The 18,226-nt window shown below is 42.5% G+C and overlaps 1 protein-coding gene across 2 annotated transcripts in view; it reads left to right on the forward strand.

The window, feature by feature from the left end:
- Window positions 1–18,226, forward strand: part of ELP1 (elongator acetyltransferase complex subunit 1) — a 65,438-nt gene that overhangs the window by 6,105 nt on the left and 41,107 nt on the right. For both annotated transcript variants that reach the window (XM_082624499.1, XM_082624498.1), the window contains 10 exons: window positions 236–317; window positions 992–1,072; window positions 4,570–4,655; window positions 6,768–6,864; window positions 8,007–8,097; window positions 9,215–9,338; window positions 10,273–10,366; window positions 14,027–14,257; window positions 15,605–15,775; window positions 16,564–16,663. In XM_082624499.1, coding sequence (XP_082480625.1) covers window positions 236–317; window positions 992–1,072; window positions 4,570–4,655; window positions 6,768–6,864; window positions 8,007–8,097; window positions 9,215–9,338; window positions 10,273–10,366; window positions 14,027–14,257; window positions 15,605–15,775; window positions 16,564–16,663 — 1,157 coding nt within the window. The remainder of the gene's footprint in view (window positions 1–235; window positions 318–991; window positions 1,073–4,569; window positions 4,656–6,767; window positions 6,865–8,006; window positions 8,098–9,214; window positions 9,339–10,272; window positions 10,367–14,026; window positions 14,258–15,604; window positions 15,776–16,563; window positions 16,664–18,226) is intronic.

Genomic DNA, 18,226 nt, shown 5'->3' on the forward strand with positions numbered 1-18,226 from the left:
GCCCTAGAGGCATCTTTTATCTCCTTAACGGGAGGAATGGAGTGGCCGTAGTCACTTCCAGTCCCTATGGTCTGTATCATGCCTGGTCTTTTAATACCTGTTACTGAATAAATGTTCACTGAATAATTTCCCCTTTGTGTGTTTTGTTAATTGTTTTGATTAAGGTCATAGTAAATATTTACAGAGATGCTTATACTTTCATATCTCCCTTAACATTTAAAAATGTCTCTCTCAGCTGGAATGTGTCGGGAGTGTAGCCAGTGGTATCTCTGTCATGAGTTGGAGTCCTGACCAAGAGCTGGTGCTTCTTGCCACAGGTAAGCCTGTCACTGGTCCCTAATTCTTGACTTTTATAAAACATGACTCCTAATATCTCACAGGCTTAAGTTTTAGGGTGCTTAGGTTTCAAAAAAAAAAAACCCAAAACATTTCTTGGAACAAGGATACCAACATGATAATCTATAGGGAATGTGGTGTTTTTGAGTTAAGTTTTACTTCTTAATATATTGTTTTAAAAAGTTGCTGCTATGGTCCATAGTTATGGTTTAAAATGTCAGCAATATTTAACCTGCTCTAAGAGGAAGAGTTGCTACATAAAATAAACTGATTCTAAGAACTGCTCTCCCAGTCCTATTTTTTTCCCTTAAGTCTTTTCATTCCAGATGAGTTTCTGCAAACTAGCACCCTGATGAGGTATACATTTGAAGAGATATCTTGCTGACTAAATCGTTGAAGTTAATGGAAGAGGGCTATGTGGACTTTAATGATAGCTTGACATACATAAATAGCTGAGAATAAGTACTAGGTGATTTACCCAGTCAAAACTTTTTTTTTAAAATGAGAGTCGGAACATTTTGAATAACTTCTGTCTTCCCTGTTTTGACTATAAACTCCTCCACTCCAGCTCAGTAGCTTCCAGTGCTGTAGATACTTACAGAACGGCAGATTTGCTAAATGGGAACAAAATCATTCTTGTTTGTGCTCCTCCAAGGTCAACAGACCCTAATTATGATGACCAAAGAGTTTGAACCAATCATGGAACAGCAAATCCACCAGGATGATTTTGGTGAAAGTAAGTATAGCTTTGTTTGAACCATTTTGTGACTTGTCTTGCACACTGATAGCCACATCATAATAAGCCCAAAGAACTATGAAGCTTAAACCCCAACTTAATTCACTGACTGATAGCCCCATTCCTTTAGTTCATTCCAGATTTTAAAAGGCATACCTCTGGTGCCTCTCCAAGTCTGAGAGCTGGCTTTGTCAATAATTTGGGGAATAGGAATCTGTGCTTAGAATCACCTGGGTAGTTGTTGCCCAAACCCCAGGACAGGCTTAGTCAGGGGGTTTAATGAAAAGGACTGTACTAGCTAGAATAAGGAGAGCGTTTCTGAGGTACAATTTTGGGGAGAAGACAAGAGAGGCAGGATAGAGAGCTGATTTTTGTTCCTAGTGATTAGACCTGAATTTTCATGGGACCCATCATATTGTTTTCTTGCTAAGATCTAGCTGAGGTGATATGGGCATTAGGCTGTGGAAGTATTGAAGAGGAGAAGAGTGGAGATGCTTATTGAGTGTAAGAAGCTCTGGCCAACTTCAGGGCACCAGGTAGCTGGCCTGATTGAGGAGAAGGATGGGGGAGATGGTATTTTAACTTTTGCTGAGGTCTAACTTCATGACTTCTCATTCTACTAAGAAATCATTTAGAAAAGTGCTACTCATTTATTCATTCAAAAATAATTTGTTCAGGGCTTCCCTGGTGGTGCAGTGGTTGAGAGTCCGCCTGCCGATGCGGGGGACATGGGTTTGTGTCCCGGTCCGGGAAGATCCCACATGCCGCGGAGCGGCTGGGCCCGTGAGCCATGGCCGCTGAGCCTGTGCGTCCGGAGCCTGGGCTCCGCAGCGGGAGAGGCCACAACAGTGAGAGGCCCGTGTACAGCAAAAAAAAAATTTGTTCAGAAATAATGTTTGAGTAGGTAGTGTGAACCCAGCAGTGTGTTTGGTGCTGTGGCTAATTCATCTTTTCCCTTAAGGAGTCAGTAATAACAGGATGTTCAGGTATTAGGGTAGCATAAGGAGAGAAAGGGAGTAATGGGGACAGAAGGCTTCCCAGAGGAGGCCGACTTGAGCTGAGTTTTGGCTGACTTGGTGTTGGGTAGATGAGGGTTGAGGGTGGGGGAGTGGTTCAAGCAAGTGAATTAGTTCATTCCAAGGCAGGGATGTTTCATAGAAGCCTTTGACACAGCATGGCTTATCCAGGCAACTGTGAGTACTTCAGCATTGCCTAGTGACAGGACATGGATGTGGAATGAAATAAAGGGGAGGGATTTTGATTAAGTTTGATAGGGAGTTTGGACATTAAGTTACAGGAGATCAGTCATTAAGGGTTCTGATGATGCAAGGTTGATTGGTGGAGAGGGAAGAGACGAGACAGGGTGATCTGGTAGGAGGTTGCTACAGGAATCCATGTGAGAGATAAAGAAGGTGGGTGTGGGACTAGAAAAGGGAAAAATGCAGGAAAATTTTGATTCTCAATGAGGATAGGAGTACATTTTTTGGAATTATGAGAAACTTTTTTGGAATATGTGTGCATGGTTCCCCTCCTGCCCTAGCTAGTTTGAGAAATACCAGTTTAGAAAGTGAAATAAATAGGCTTTGGGTATGTAAGGTGAAGAAGAAAGTTTAGTAGGACTCTAGTCAGAAGCTCAGGTGGTGGAAATAAAGATGTCAGTATCTGAGAGGGAAGGTGGGGAAGTGCTGGTCTGTAAGGGGTGGGTGATGAGTTCCTTCTTGGATTTATTTAAGGGCCATATGGGATCACCAAGTAAAGCAGGTGAGTAGAAGGGGCTGAAGCTCAGGAGAGGCCAGAGCTGTGGACTGGGAGTCATTGGCATGTGGGGAATCTTGACAATCTTGGGGTTAGATGTGCTTGCTCAGGGAGCAGGTATGGTGCTGGATCTAGGGCCCGGGGTGGGACTCTGGGGCATCCAGCTTTGAGGATAGTCACAGAGGTAGTAACCAACACATCTTTGCATGGGAAAGTGCTCTGGGCCTGGCTCCTCCCACCGACTTTTTCATAAAAAATCTAATAGAGTAAATCAAAGGAGAGGGAGTCCAAGTCAGGGTCTTAGGTCTTAGAAATGTATTTGTCAGTATTTGTCAGTACAAAAAGTCACTCTGTGGAGTGGTGAATAGATATTTTTCTTCTAACCCAGGTGTCGACAAACTTGTTCTGTAAAGAACTGGATAGTAATTGTTTTCCTCTTTCAGGCCATATGGTCTGTGTTGCAGCTACTCAACTCTGCTGATGTAGTGTGAAAGCACTTAAGATAGTACATAAAGAAATGGGTATGGCTGTGTCCCAATACAAGCTTATTTGTAAGAGCAAATGCAGGCTGTAGTTTGCTGATTCCTGCTGTAACTCCACCACTTATCATCTGATCCCACTGGAAAAGTTGTCTTGCTTCGCTCCTTGACCCTTCATCTCTCTGTGGAAACTTTCGGATAGAACCCCAGGGGTGTGCACCAGGATAGGCACTACTATTTGTATACAGCAACAAGGTGTGCTTTGGGATACTACAATACTTGGGTGTGCCCAAGCAGAGCAGACAGGAGACAGTCATGCTGACCCATAATTTATAGAAATTATAAACAGCTCAGATTCGTCAGAATCAGCATCAGTTGTAGGAGGGAGATATTGGGTCCTGGATCTGGCCAGTGCTTTCAGGGGCATCTCTGTAGTACCTCTTATAGGTGGATGCCAGATCCTACCTTCAGGAACAGAAGGCTGCATTATTTCAGCAACTGACTTTATATTTTATGTAAGATCAGCATTATAATTTAGAAAGAAGCCCAGTCTGGAAGGCAGAAGCCCTGTATTCTAATTTTGGCCTCTGTCACTAGGGTGTGTCAGTCTCTGTGAGGGCTTGAATTCCATAATCATGGTCTCCTCCAACACTAGCAGGGAGGTTGGATACATTTAGTGGATTGAACTTACGATTGGAATTTTATTCCCAGCTCTTCTTGAGTTTTATGTTATCTGTGGATATGCTGCATAGATTCTTCATGTTTCATTCTCCTTGTAAATTGGGGATGGAGTGCTGACTGTCATCAAGGGAATTTATATACAATGGCAGTAAAGCTCTTTCCAAAATAAGGGCATTTCAAAGTCTTCAGAATCACTTCAGTATATAATATGGAACATAGGTTTTTTTTTGTTTTTTTTTTTTTTTTTGCGGTACGCAGGCCTCTCACTGTTGTGGCCTCTTCCGTTGTGGAGCACAGGCTCCGGACGCGCAGGCTCAGTGGCCATGGCTCACGGGCCCAGCCGTTCCGCGGCATGTGGGATCCTCCCAGACCAGGGCACGAACCCGTGTCCCCTGCATCGGCAGGCGGACTCTCAACCACTGCGCCACCAGGGAAGCCCCATAGGTTTTTAAAATATTGACTGCTGGTCAATCTATTGAGAGGTCTCAGAGGACCCAACTTCATGAAGAGTAGCTATGAAACTGCTTTTATTTTATTTAGCTTGTTGGTTGTCTTGCATATTCTCACTCACTTGTTCTCTAGGCAAGTTCATCACTGTTGGCTGGGGCAGGAAGGAGACGCAGTTCCATGGATCAGAAGGCAGGCAGGCCGCCTTTCAGATGCAAATGGTAAGGTTGGTCTGATGGATAAAGAACCTTCTTTGGAACAAATAGAAGTTCTGCTAGCCACCAGGAGCTGTTAGGTGTCCAGGTGTTACCAAAAGTGGGGTCCGGCTGCTCGCCGCTCTAAAGCCAATAAAGAGGCAAGGTTGGTGGAAAGGAACGTTTGCTTTATTCTGCTGGATGCCAGCAACTGGGGGGTGGGAGGGTTGGGGGGGCGAGTTTTGTCCAAAGGCCAACTCCCCTCCCTGACAACCAGTGGGCAAGAGCTTTAAAGGCCGAGGGGGGGCTACATGCAGAAACAGTACAGTCAGCTCTGACAGTCATCTTGAAATTGGTCATGCAGTGGTCTGACCAGCATCACCTTGATTATTAAGTACAGTTAGTCTTTACTTCCAGGGTCGGTTTGTTCCCATTTCTTTGAGGCCAATTCTCGGATTTGTGGCAGCTTATGTCATGGCCACAGTCTGGTCATCATGTAGTTAATTTCTTCCACCTGGTGGCGGTTTCAGTATCTATAAGACAGCTCACAGGATATGGCTCAGAATATTATGTGTAGCCCTTGAAGATGAACTAAAAAGGTCCTTGACTGTGCTTAATGCCTAAACTATTATTATTTAGTCATGTTGGACTGTCTTCCTTTGTTTCTGCATTTTCTCACTTCTCTGATTAAACTTACTGTTTGGCTAAAGTTTTTCTGCAGACAAAAGGCAGGCTGAGGACATGGGGTTGGGGGGACCATCGGGTCCTGCCCTGTTTCACAGGTAGAGGGCGGTAATGGACAGATCTCGTCTGCTCTAGTAAAACAAGCTGTTTGGAGACCTTAGGGAATGAGTCATGCTAGAAAGATCCTTTTTTCTTTTTTATTGCCAAGTTGTTTTGTTTTTTTTTTTTTCACATAGAGAATAATTGTCACCAATATTCATTTAAAAAAATAACTCAACCACAGACAGAAATGAAGCACTCTGTATCCCTTCCTGATACCCTCCCCCTTCCTCCCCAGAAGGAGCTGCTGCCCTGCGTTCACTGTTGATCATTCACGTGCATGTTTTTATACTTTTCCTACGTATGTATATATTAGTCTTTTTTCCCCTGATTTCTCTTCCTGGATGAAACTCTATGTTTTCCTTCTTTCTGGATACTTTTTGAAGGATAGAGCTACAGTATTTATTGATAATAGATCAGATGTAGGGTAAGGGAGAGAGAGAGGAATTGAGGATAATCCCCAGATGTGGGCCTGAGCAAATGGAAGCACTTTGTCTATGTTATATGTGGAGATTTCCCTGAGCTGACCTTCTAGGATAGATGAAATCATACACTGCCTGCCGTTACATTTTCCATCCTTAATTTATTTCTGGCTACATTCCGCGTAACTCATATTGTCTCTTAACCCTTCACTAGAGGAAGTTTGTGTATACCACAGGGCAGTTTCATTGAGAATAAATCTTGTTAGGCTGCTGTGTATTCCCTGCTGTGTAGCTTGTGGCACTAGCACCATTCTGACTTAGCCTGTCACTGGAATGTGGTGATGGATGCTCAGGTGGTCATTTGTCCCCAACCCCACAGAATTGGCTTCTGTCTTCAAGGCTTTCGGGACTGAGATGCAAGTGGCACTGGAAACCTTTCTTCTTTCAGTGCTGCAGAATGCGGAGCTTGTCCATGTTTTCATCACTGCTGCTGGCTTTATCTCCTCTGGCTCTTCCCTGCCCACATTTCTCTCATCTTCTTAACTCTTCTGTGCAGCATTGTGAAGTTTACTCAGTGAATAAAACTCTACCCTCTTAAATTTAGACAAACATTAATTTCCTTACATAGTTACCTGATAGATTCCTCAGCTTGTTGTTTTTAATATCTAGATCTGTAGCTCTTTTTCCCTGTTGCTATGCTTGGAGGCCACTTTTTAATGTCTAGAGAAAGATTTTGTTTTGTTTGGTTTTAAGTTCTTTTCTCTTGATTTTTGGGTCTAAGGGCCCTTCTGGAAGGGTTCCTGAGGATTCTGTGAAACTTAATTTCTAGATAGCTTAAACCTTATATAAAAATTTAACTTTAATAGCCTGAGGCTTGTTTGATTCTGGGCCATTTAAGGCCACCAGTAACATTTGTGTTTTTGCCTCTCTTTAGCACGAGTCTGCTTTGCCCTGGGATGACCATAGACCACAAGTTACCTGGCGTGGTGATGGACAGTTTTTTGCTGTGAGTGTTGTTTGCCCAGAGACAGGTATGGAAATAAATTTTTCTTCCTTTTGCTTTGAGGGTTTTCTTTCATTACACGCATGAGGTAACGATGTGCTGCTTTAGGTGTTAAATGAATATAGAGCTAAGAATCAGAAGAGTTCTTTGAGGCTATTTGGCCCAGCCTCCTACCTGTTGGATATGAATTTTTTTTTAAATTTTTTTTAAAATTTATTACTTATTTATAAATTTATTTTATTTATTTATTTTTGGCTGCGTGGGGTCTTTTGTTGCTGTGTGCAGGCTTTCTCTAGTTGCGACAAGTGGGGGCTACTCTTTTTTTTTTTTTTCCGGTACGCGGGCCTCTCGCTGCCATGGCCTCTCCCATTGTGGAGCACAGGCTCCGGATGCGCAGGCCCAGCGGCCACGGCTCACGGGCCCAGCCGCTCTGCGGCATGTGGGATCTTCCCGGACCAGGGCACAAACCCGTGTCCCCTGCATCGGCAGGCGGACTCTCAACCACTGCGCCACCAGGGAAGCCCCCGGGGGCTACTCTTCATTGCAGTACGTGTGCTTCTCATTGCAGTGGCTTCTCTTGTTGCGGAGTACAGGCTCTAGGCGCGCGGGCTTCAGTAGTTGTGGCGCATGGGCTCAGTAGTTGTGGCTCACGGGCTCTAGAGCGCAGGCTCAGTAGTTGTGGCGCATGGGCTTAGTTGCTCTGCGGCATGTGGGATCTTCCCGGACCAGGGCTCGAACCCGTGTCCCCTGTATTGGCAGACGGATTCTTTTTTTTTTTTTGCGGTACACGGGCCTCTCACTGTTGTGACCTCTCCCGTTGCAGAGCACAGGCTCTGGATGCACAGGCTCAGCGGCTGTGGCTCGCGGGCCCAGCCTCTCCGTGGCATGTGGGATCCTCCTGGACCGGGGCACAAACCCATGTCCCCTGCGTCAGCAGGCGGACCCTCAACCACTGCGCCACCAGGGAAGCCCCGCAGACGGATTCTTAACCACTGTGCCACCAGGGAAGCCCTGGATATGAATTTTTAACAAGATTCATCTAATTGGCTTTGTGAAACCATGACAGTTTTTATTAATAAGGAAGGTGTTTGGAAGTTCAGACTTGACAACATTTATCACAATGCTTTAAGTTTTGCTGTTGTTGTTTTTCTCCCTCTCTCTACTACATAGGGGCTCGAAAGGTCAGAGTTTGGAGCCGGGAGTTTGCTTTACAGTCAACCAGTGAACCTGTAGCAGGACTGGGACCTGCTCTGGCTTGGAAGTGAGTGCGAGAAGAAACCTTCTAACTTCTTGCCAGAGAATTTCTTGGTACTAGGGTGGGAGTGGTGGTACCTACTGAATGTAGGTGTTTATAAAACACAAAGAGATAATTACTTTTTCTCATTTGGCTGTAAGCCTGTATCTTTCTTTTTTTAGTTCCCTGAAGTCTGAATGTGGTTTGAATAGTAGATTCTGAGCTTCACAGACCTCATCATTCCAAGGCCCACACACTTTGTAGGGTATAGGCAGGGCCTACATGAAGCCACTGTGTAAAACAGAAAGTGGTGCTTCGAAGGGAAGTTGCAGTCTCTGAATTTCTGTGGGGCAGTAGAGCTTTGGTGAAAACTAGGAAAAGGGCTTCCTTTCCCTGCACAAACTCCCACACTGAGGGGACCTGTTTGCTGAGGAACACGCGGGCTGGATTTGGGCCCGATTCACCTGTTGGCCTAGTACCCTTGTGCAGGTCACAACCTGCTTATGATATATGGCTGTCCTGATTATAGATAGAAGAAATATTTTCTGCCTCAGCAGCATCTGTTATAGGCAAAACCTAGGTCTCTAGGTTTTAGACATCTGTTTCCCACCAGTATTTGAGTGGCAATTGGGTGACAGAGAAAAGAGAGAAATGTATTTGAATTAAAACTCTAGAGACAAATACAAACAAGATGGGGCGATCAAGGTGTTTTCAGTAGATTGAGAAGTCTTTAAAAATACCTACCTGAGCATGTAATATTGCTGAAGTCATATAATTGAAAGAGAAATAGTTTATGGTTTTATAGGACATTATACTGGGAATGGTTTAAATAATTTATTGGTTCTTTTAAAAAGTCACCCAAGTGCAGTCTAAATCTGCACTCACCCAAGTCTAAAAGACTCACCCAAGTGAGTCTTTGTGGGCAAATAGAGCCCTTGTGCAAATCAGGAAAAGGCACTCTGTCCTCTGGGCAGATACAGTCCCACACTAGGGTGACTGCTTGCCAGGAAACATGGAATTTAAAACTTCCTTGGATGGAGGCTTTTTGTTTTTTGCTGAAAAAAATTGTTTCTCTGAATTTCATCTTGGTCTTAGCCAGCTGGATGAGCTTTTGGATGCTCTAACACTCTGGGTTTGCTTTAAGGCCCTCAGGCAGTTTGATTGCATCTACGCAAGATAAACCCAATCAGCAGGATGTTGTGTTTTTTGAGAAAAATGGACTCCTCCATGGACATTTTACACTTCCTTTCCTTAAAGATGAGGTTAAGGTAGGTGCCTGAGTTGTTTTACCATCAAATTTAGAGGACTTTCCACAGCTATAGAGAAGAAGATTTGTATTTGATATGGGTATGTAAACAGAAGCCCCAGAGTAGACAGTAATAAAAATAGTTGCTTCCTATGACTGAATTTTTTTTTATAAACCAAATTGTTTTTCCTAAGGAGATTTTGTAGAGAAGAAATAGCATTCCTTCCTTACCCTAGATAAAACACAGAAAGGAAATAGAAATGCCAATTTTTATTGTTTATTTTGACAAAAGCATAATTCTTCCAGTGATAAAGATACTTGCCATTTTTAACATGTAAACCTTAAGGAGGTTGTGTACCATTTGGATCTTCGCTGGAGCGGAAGCAAATCATGGTAATTTTTAATTATGTAAAAATTTAAATATATTAAAAGTTGAGAGAAGAGTTTAATGAATTCCCATGTACCTATTACTTACTTTCAACAGATATGTACCAGCATTTTGCAAAATTATTTTCATCTATTCTTTACTCTCTGCCCCCCCACACACACTTTGTAAAAATTTCCTAGGGTTTTAATTTTAAAAATCATGTTTTCAATATTCATTTCTCTAACAGTTGAGAACATTTTTCTTTATATAAACCACAATTCCATTATCATACTTTACAAAATTAGTAATAATTCTTTGATATTATCTAATACCTAGTCCATATTCAAATATTCTTGATTGTCTAAAAATGTCACCTTCATTTGGTTAAGTATTTAAACATAATGCATTTTTTTGAAGTCCTCTACATATGATGACAGATTTGTTTAATAACTCCATAGGTTAGTAATTTACAGCTAAGGATCAATTCAAGTGTGGGATTATTTGACTTGTGAGAGCAGGGAATTTAGCTATCATAAAGATTTTGGGGTAAATACGTAAAGGCCAGTGACAGGTCTTTTTTCCCTACTAGATTAATGACCTTCTCTGGAATGCAGATTCCACTGTGCTTGCGGTTTGGCTGGAAGACCTTCAGAGGGAAGAAAATTCCACTCTAAACACCTATGGTAAGACAGCTCTAGTATCTCAGCCTTCTGCCCCGTAAAATGTAATTGAAAGTAGTAGGCCGTGGAGTTTCCTTTATCCTTTTCACTTTGTCTTGTAATGGAATCAAAGATAACTGAGGGAGTTAGGTAGAGATGAGGGAGTGGTTAGCTTTTGATGGGATGGATTTCAGTTATGTATCAGGCAGGGTCTCTAGAGAAATAGAATCAGGGTAAGCTGGCTGGTTGGAAATTCAGTGAAGAGTTGATGTTGCAGTCTTGAGTCCAAAGTCTGTGGGACACGCCCACAGTCTGGAAACTCGGACAAGATTCTCTGTTACAGTCTTGAGGCAAAATTCCATTTTCCATGGGAGGCCTTAGTTTTTGCTCTTAAGGCTCTATGAACTCTTTGGATGAGATTTATCCACATCATGGAGGATAGTCTGCTGTACTTGAAGTCAGCTGATTATAAAGGTTAATCACATCTGCAGAATACCTTCCCAGCAACGTCTAGACTAGTGTTTGATCAAACAACTAGACACCATAGCCTAGCCAAGTTGACATGTAAATTAACCATCACAAGTCATCAGTGCTTTCTCTTCATGGATGGTACCACTGTAGCAAATAAAAATGCTAGCCAGGGGCTTCCCTGGTGGCGCAGTGGTTGAGCGTCCGCCTGCCAATGCCGGACACACGGGTTCGAGCCCTGGTCTGGGAAGATCCCACATGCCACGGAGCAGCTGGCCCCGTGAGCCACAATTACTGAGCCTGCGCGTCTGGAGCCTGTGCTCCGCAACAAGAGAGGCCGCGATAATGAGAGGCCCGCGCACCGCGATGAGGAGTGGCCCCCACTTGCCACAACTAGAGAAAGCCCTCTCACAGAAACGAAGACCCAACACAGCCATAAATTAAAAAAAAAAAAAAAAAAAAAGAGCTGGTGACACGTACGTGCGCCGAGACAGCGCGAATTGGAGGAAAAAAAAAAAAAAACCTCAATAGGTTACCAGAGTAATTCAAGGTAGACTACAAATAAAGGATAATTGAGACAGAATTTAAAAAAAAAAAAAAAAATGCTAGCCAAAGGAATACTGTGGAAATGAAAGAGAAATGAGATTAGATATAAGTAAGAATCTTCTGTAGCTTTTAAATTGCAAATCAAATTGTAAATATGTATTTTTCAGTGTATATGTAATATGTGAAAGCATTAGAAAATAAAGATGGGAAGAAGAAAAGTTCTTCTGTAACTTTGTCACTCAGTAATAATCATTATTTAAAGTTTCTTGTCTTCCAAATTTTATGTATGCATCTCAGTATAGCTATGATATCATTTTTGTTAAATATGTAGGTATGATACCTGCAGTTTTGTAACTTGCTTTTACAGTGTGTCACAAACTATTTCCATTTCAGATATCTATCTGTGTCATTTTAAATTGCTGTATATTCATTTATGCTACAGTTTATTAAATCTTATGTTGTTAGACATTTAAAGTTTTGTAATTTTTCACTGTCATCAATAGCAGTGCACTGAACATTTTTTTCATAAATCTTTTCATTTGCTTGATTATTTTCTGAGCGGCTTTCAAACTTTTTAATCAATAGAACTTTAACTGAAATGTTATTGAGAAGCTCATTCATTCATTTATTCATTCAACACAATAGTTCTCAACCCTGGCTGCAGCTTTAGGAAAAAAAAAATGCTACCAATGTCTTATTTCAGAGTTGCTCTCAGTGTGTTATAATGGGGACTCTACATCAGTATTAAATTTTTTTGAAAAAAAGCTTCCAGGTGATTTTTTTTTTGTAAACACTGACATTTATTTACTTATTTGTTTTAATTTTATTTATTTATTTATTTATGGCTGCGTTGGGTCTTCGTTGCTGTGCGCGGACTTTCTCTAGTTGCGGTGAGCGGGGGCTACTCTTCCTTGTGCTGCGTGGGCTTCTCACTGCGGTGGCTTCTCTTGTTGTGGAGCACGGGCTCTAGGTGCACAGGCTTCAGTAGTTGTGGTGCATGGGCTTAGTTGCTCTGCGGCATGTGGGATCTTCCCAGACTAGGGCTCGAACCCATGTCCCCTGCATTGGCAGGCGGATTCTTAACCACTGCACCACCAGGGAAGTCCCCAGGGGATTTTTTAATGTGTAGCCAGAGTTGAGAACCACTGATTAACCAGGTGTTAACGGCTGGCCCTATGATATGCTCAGGATAAAAGTGTAGCTGCAAGAACAGCCACAACGTCTGTCCTCACAGAGCCTGAGCATGTAGTCTAACTTAACCCAGAGCTAGGTCGAAGTATTGTAGTAGGCTCGTTCGAGAACTACGTTGGATTTGCTGTGATTGCTGAGTTAAGAATTAGTGATCAGGGAGATGTTTAAAGAAAAGAAATTCCTTAATATAATTAAAATCTTCATTTATGTGTGTCATCTGTTTAACAGAGGTTGGCTTTGACATGATTAGGTCTTTTTTTTCCAGCTTTATTGAGATATAACTGACATGTAACGTGTACATTCAGGAGCTACAATGTGATGATTTGATACATGCATGTACTGTGAAATGTTTACCACAGTAAGGTTGATTAACTCATCCTTCACTTCGCATAATTACCATTTTCGTTGTTATGGTGAGAACTTTTTTTTGGCTGCGTTGGGTCTTTGTTGCTGCATGCGGGCTTTCTCTAGTTGCGGTGAGCAGGAGCTACTCTTTGTTGTGGTGCACGGGCGTCTCATTGTGGTGGCATCTCTTGTCACGGAGCACAGGCTCTAGAGCGCAGCCTCAGTAGTTGTGGCGCACGGGCTTAGTTGCTCCACTTGCCTCCATGCAAGCTTCAGTAGTTGTGGCACGCAGGCTCAGTAGTTGTGGCACATGGGCTCAGTAGTTATGGCTCGTGGGCTCTAGAGCGCAGGCTCAGTAGTTGTGACGCATGGGCTTAGTTGCTCCGCGGCATGGGGGGTCTTCCCAGACCAGGGCTCGAACCCGTGTTCCCTGCATTGGCAGGCGGATTCTTAACCACTGCACCACCAGGGAAGCCCGGTGAGAACATTTTAAATCTACTCTCATAGCAACTTTCAAGTATACAGTACAGTACAGTATTGTTAACTGTAGTCACCATGCTATACATTAGGTCTCTGGAACTTATAACTGAAGCGTTTGTACTCTTTGACCAACTTCTTCCTATTTCCTGCGCTCTACAGGTTTTGGTCTTGTTCTTTTAAGGGTAATTGCATGCTAATCTCCCTTGGACATAACTGCATGCAAAACACCTGGAAGATAATAATAAGCGTCTTAAGCGTAATACAACATAGTGATGCTAGTCTAGTGCCCTTGGATTGGGTGTTTTAATACTTTTAATCTAATTGCCAAATTTTCTTCTTTCTAAGTCTTGAAAAAAACAACTCACTAAAGCACAGTCCTATGGTAGGAGCCTTCCATCACCATGATCATAAAGTTTGAAGGTAGAGGTAGAAATGAACACATGTGCTTCGGACTTTATTGATGCTTAATATTTTATCCTCACGAAAAACTATACTTTAACAATTATTGTTAATACTATTATCTTAATGAAGAGGCTGAGCAGAAAGGGTCATTTGAAAAAGAAAAGGGTGTCCTCATCCCTCTCTAGCAAGTGGTACGAAGTCTGTTCCTCAGACCCCTGCCTCTGATGACCTTCCTTTGCTTTTCCCCTGCAGTTCAGCTCTGGACTGTTGGAAACTATCACTGGTATCTCAAGCAAAGCCTGCCCTTCAGCACCTGTGGGAAGAGCAAGATTGTGTCTCTGATGTGGGACCCGGTGACCCCATACCGGCTGCATGTTCTCTGTCAAGGCTGGCACTACCTCTGCTATGACTGGCACTGGACGACTGACCGGAGCTCAGGAGAGAATTTAAGTGACATGGCAAATGTGGCTGTTGTTGATGGAAGTAAGGAGCTGGAAAGTGTGTCCATGGGCCCGCAGGGGGCCTGAGCCAGGAGCCTGCAGATGTGGTAGTTTGACTAAAACAGTGCAGGATTTTTATTTGATTGATTATTCTGGTTGTTTGGTTTGTTTTTACTTGTTTTGGTTTCGATTGGATGGGAACGCCCTTAGGTGAGGCGTGTACTCCCCTGAGAACCATGGTCTCCTCTCCCCCTGCCTCCCTCAACTCCCTTTTCTACTACCACCATGGGCTTTACACATTTACTTGTCTGGGCTTTGAAGACACTGACATTTCTGACCCTGGGTGGAGAGGAAGACAACAGTAGGCTTCTGGCATTGGTGTGTCAGCCTTGTCTTTGTGCCCTGACATAGGGTTACGTTGACCCTCAACACCACTCCATTATGTTGCTTTATTTTTTGATATATATTTAATATATATACATAATTTGCTTGCTAATTATATACCTTTCCAGTATCTTCAGTTCAAGTTACAGACATCTGCCTAGTACTCGGATTGGATTGGTGTTTTTTAATTTGGTTGAGGGTTTTTGTTTAGTGAGGGGAAAGAAACTAGGGAAAGTCAGTCTTTCCTGAATCGACAGTTTATTTATTGCTGATGACCTAAGGAAAACTTGCTTCTAAGGTTGTAACGTGTGTTGATGTACTAATTTATGTTCTATGTAGTGATCATAATACTGATTTTACAATCATGTGTTCTATATAGAGGACTTAAGCACATATGCCTTATTACCAGATCCATGCACAGGGAAGTGCTTTAAGGATTTTGGTTTATTCTGGCTTGGTTGCAGGCCCAGGTTTAAAGCTAGAACTCTGACCTTTGGGCCTGCTTGCCCTAGTCCCTGGCACCTGAAACTCCAAGCCCCGAGATGAACTGCTATAGGCCTGGAGGTGACAATAGCCAGATATAGACAGAGCTCTGACACTTACTTTCCTCCTCTACACTGTATTTAAGCTTATTCGTGATAAAAACACCAACAGTTACTTTTTTTTTTTTTTTTTTTTTTTTTCGGTATGCGGGCCTCTCACTGTTGTGGCCTCTCCCGTTGCGGAGCACAGGCTCCGGATGCGCAGGCCCAGCGGCCATGGCTCACGGGCCCAGCCGCTCCGCGGCATATGGGATCCTCCCAGACCGGGGCACGAACCCGTATCCCCTGCATCGGCAGGCGGACTCTCAACCACTGCGCCACCAGGGAGGCCCCCAACAGTTACTTTTAAGAATCGCTGTATATTTTCTACCACCATTATTAATTAGTGGTACTGTGCTGTTCAGATGCCTTGTTTTACAAATTGAATATCCATGTGTCTCATCCTCTTTCTCTCTCGCATGCAGACAGGGTATTGGTGACAGTCTTCCGGCAGAGTGTGGTTCCACCTCCCATGTGCACCTACCGACTGCTGCTCCCACACCCTGTAAATCAAATCACGTTCTTGGCACACCCTAAAAAGAGCAATGACCTCGCTGTCCTAGATGCCAGTAACCAGATTTCTGTTTATAAATGTGGTATGTTCAAAAACTGTTATCAGGATGTTCTGACTCAAATCTCCTACACAAAAGCAAATTATAGTTTGGTGTTGCGTTAGCTCTAGGGCTTCCAAAAATTTTGAAGTTTGTAATTAATATCATTCTTACTGTGATGTTTAATTGACTTGCAGGGTTTTTTGTGTGTTTGTGGGGGGGGTTCAATCCTACTCTGGCTAATAAGAACAATTCTTTTTGCTTTGTTGAATTTGAAGGGTTAGGTATTTAAGAATAATTCTCAACCCTAGAAAGAACATAGTGTCTCATTACATCCTTAACGTTGTCATTGCACATATTTTCAGTTGATCTCACAGCTTTCCTAGGAGCTGTGTCAGAGGTGGAGTTTTTCTGTTTTATAGATGAGGGAACAGCATGCCAGAGGTGCTTGAGCAAGAAAGGACAAGGACCTCTACTTAGGTGTTTTAGCGTCTAATCTAGTTGTCCTTCCACAGTCCCATTGCTGTCAGTTTCTAGTTGCTTTCCTGATGCACTTGAAGAACCTGAAATATGTGAATTCTATGGTTGTATTGTAAATTATACTGGCACATGGCAGTGGTAGCCTTGTTTGCAAATAAGTTTTGAATTCTCAGCCTGAAAGGTAGGCAGAAATTTAATTTAAGAAAGAGGTTGAGATGTGGTTATTTTCTAGATTGCTTTATTTGTAAAGTGGATTACCTTCTAGAACCCATTAAATGCAGAACCCCATATCTTTAGTATCAGGAAAAATGTTTGTAGTTTACTATGATAGTATTTGCATTTTTTTTTCCTAGGTGATAGTCCAAGCATAGACTCTACGGTGAAACTGGGAGCTGTGGGTGGAAATGGATTTAAAATTTCTCTTAGAACACCTCATCTGGACAAGAGCTACAAGTAGGTTGTTCTTAGTTGCCTTGGACCTCTGGGCCCAGAAGCAGCCAGCATTTAGTCCTAAATTCAGCCAGCTGTTATTATCTTAGCCTGTGCCTGTTGCTCAGTGGAACAAGAAGTAGATACAACACCTGGGCCCTGGTTTTTCAGCCTGGTTGGAGAAGTCAGTTACCTATATATCTGAATGTCATATATGCTGATGGGTGGCAATGGAGCATAAGTCTTAGGCTGACTTAGAACCCATTCCCCCAACATCCCTGGGGGGATTTTCAACAGGGAAAATCCCATGGGAAAGATGGAGATGCAGATGGTAGAGCAGAGTGCATTTGCTTACACAAATGAGGATATGTACATTGTTAATGTGCGGCTGACCTAATGCAGTCTCTAGTTTGTCTCATCCTACAATGCAGAACTTTTGGTTGCTGTGTTTTGAGGCTCTCAGGTTGCAAATCAGAATGCATTTTCCTATTGAAACAGTACTACAAACAGTTGGATATAATTGAATACCTCAGGTGCACTATAGGCATTGTAAAATGACCCAGAAGCCAAATTATTAATTATAAGTCCATTTCTGTGAGAACCCAGAATTTGATTCTATTCTATTTAATAAGCCCAAGTTCTTAACTAACACAGTGCTTTGTCTCCTGGGCGCATTTATTTCTAAATCAATGGGAATAATGAGCAAATAACTGAATATAACAAATAATATGTTTCTTAAATGCCAATATATGCAATATATTTAATAAATGAATATATTTCCTACCTGTGTATGATTTGGGGGCTGTCTATATAATGCTTAGTAGTTTTTCAAAGAGCATGTACATGGATTATTTCATTTCACAGACTTGAAAGTTTAGAGGACAGATTTAAGGCAAACTAGAAAGCATGAGGCAATTGAGAATATAGTTTCATTTTTTAAAAAATTGTGAGAAGGATAGCTCTAAGTCATTTAGAGAAGATTTCATGAAGGGCATAAATAACTTACCTTGAACCTTGAAAAAGAGATAGGTTTAGGATTGCCAAAGAAGGATTGAGAATGTTGAGTGTGGTGGGCAGAAGAGTGTCAGTGAGAAGCCGAGGCAGGAATGCTCCTGCGTGGGGCTGAATGCAGTGAAGAGACTGAGTCCAGGGAGAGCTGGTTGAGTAGGAAGATCAGACTGGTGACTCAGCTTCAGTGGGTGCTGAGGATCTGCTGCTTGAGCTGAAAGGCAGGAAGGAGCCATTGTGAGTTCCCCCGTGAAGTAGTAAAAACAGGCCCTCCTCCAGTGTCTAAATGCTACAGGAGGAAGGCATTAGCGGCAAAGAAGTCATCTCCCAAACGAATTAGTCATTTTGATATGAGATGCTTAGGAAAGGATCCGTTCAACTGAGACCTAAATATCTGCTGGAGCCTGGTTTGAATGCTGGTAATTGGTAACAGTGGAAGACTGCTGGGGTTTATTAGTGTAGGGCTTGGGGCAGTCAGTTTTTCTTCTGTAGTCAGTTTCTTGAAATGTTCTCTTCAAATCTAAAGATCTCAGAGTATAAGATACTTAATTTTAAATACTAGAAAAATGTATTCTTAAG

This window comes from Mesoplodon mirus (assembly GCF_964341445.2).
Source record: "Mesoplodon mirus genome assembly, chromosome: 1".
NCBI classification, from domain to species: domain Eukaryota; kingdom Metazoa; phylum Chordata; class Mammalia; order Artiodactyla; family Ziphiidae; genus Mesoplodon; species Mesoplodon mirus.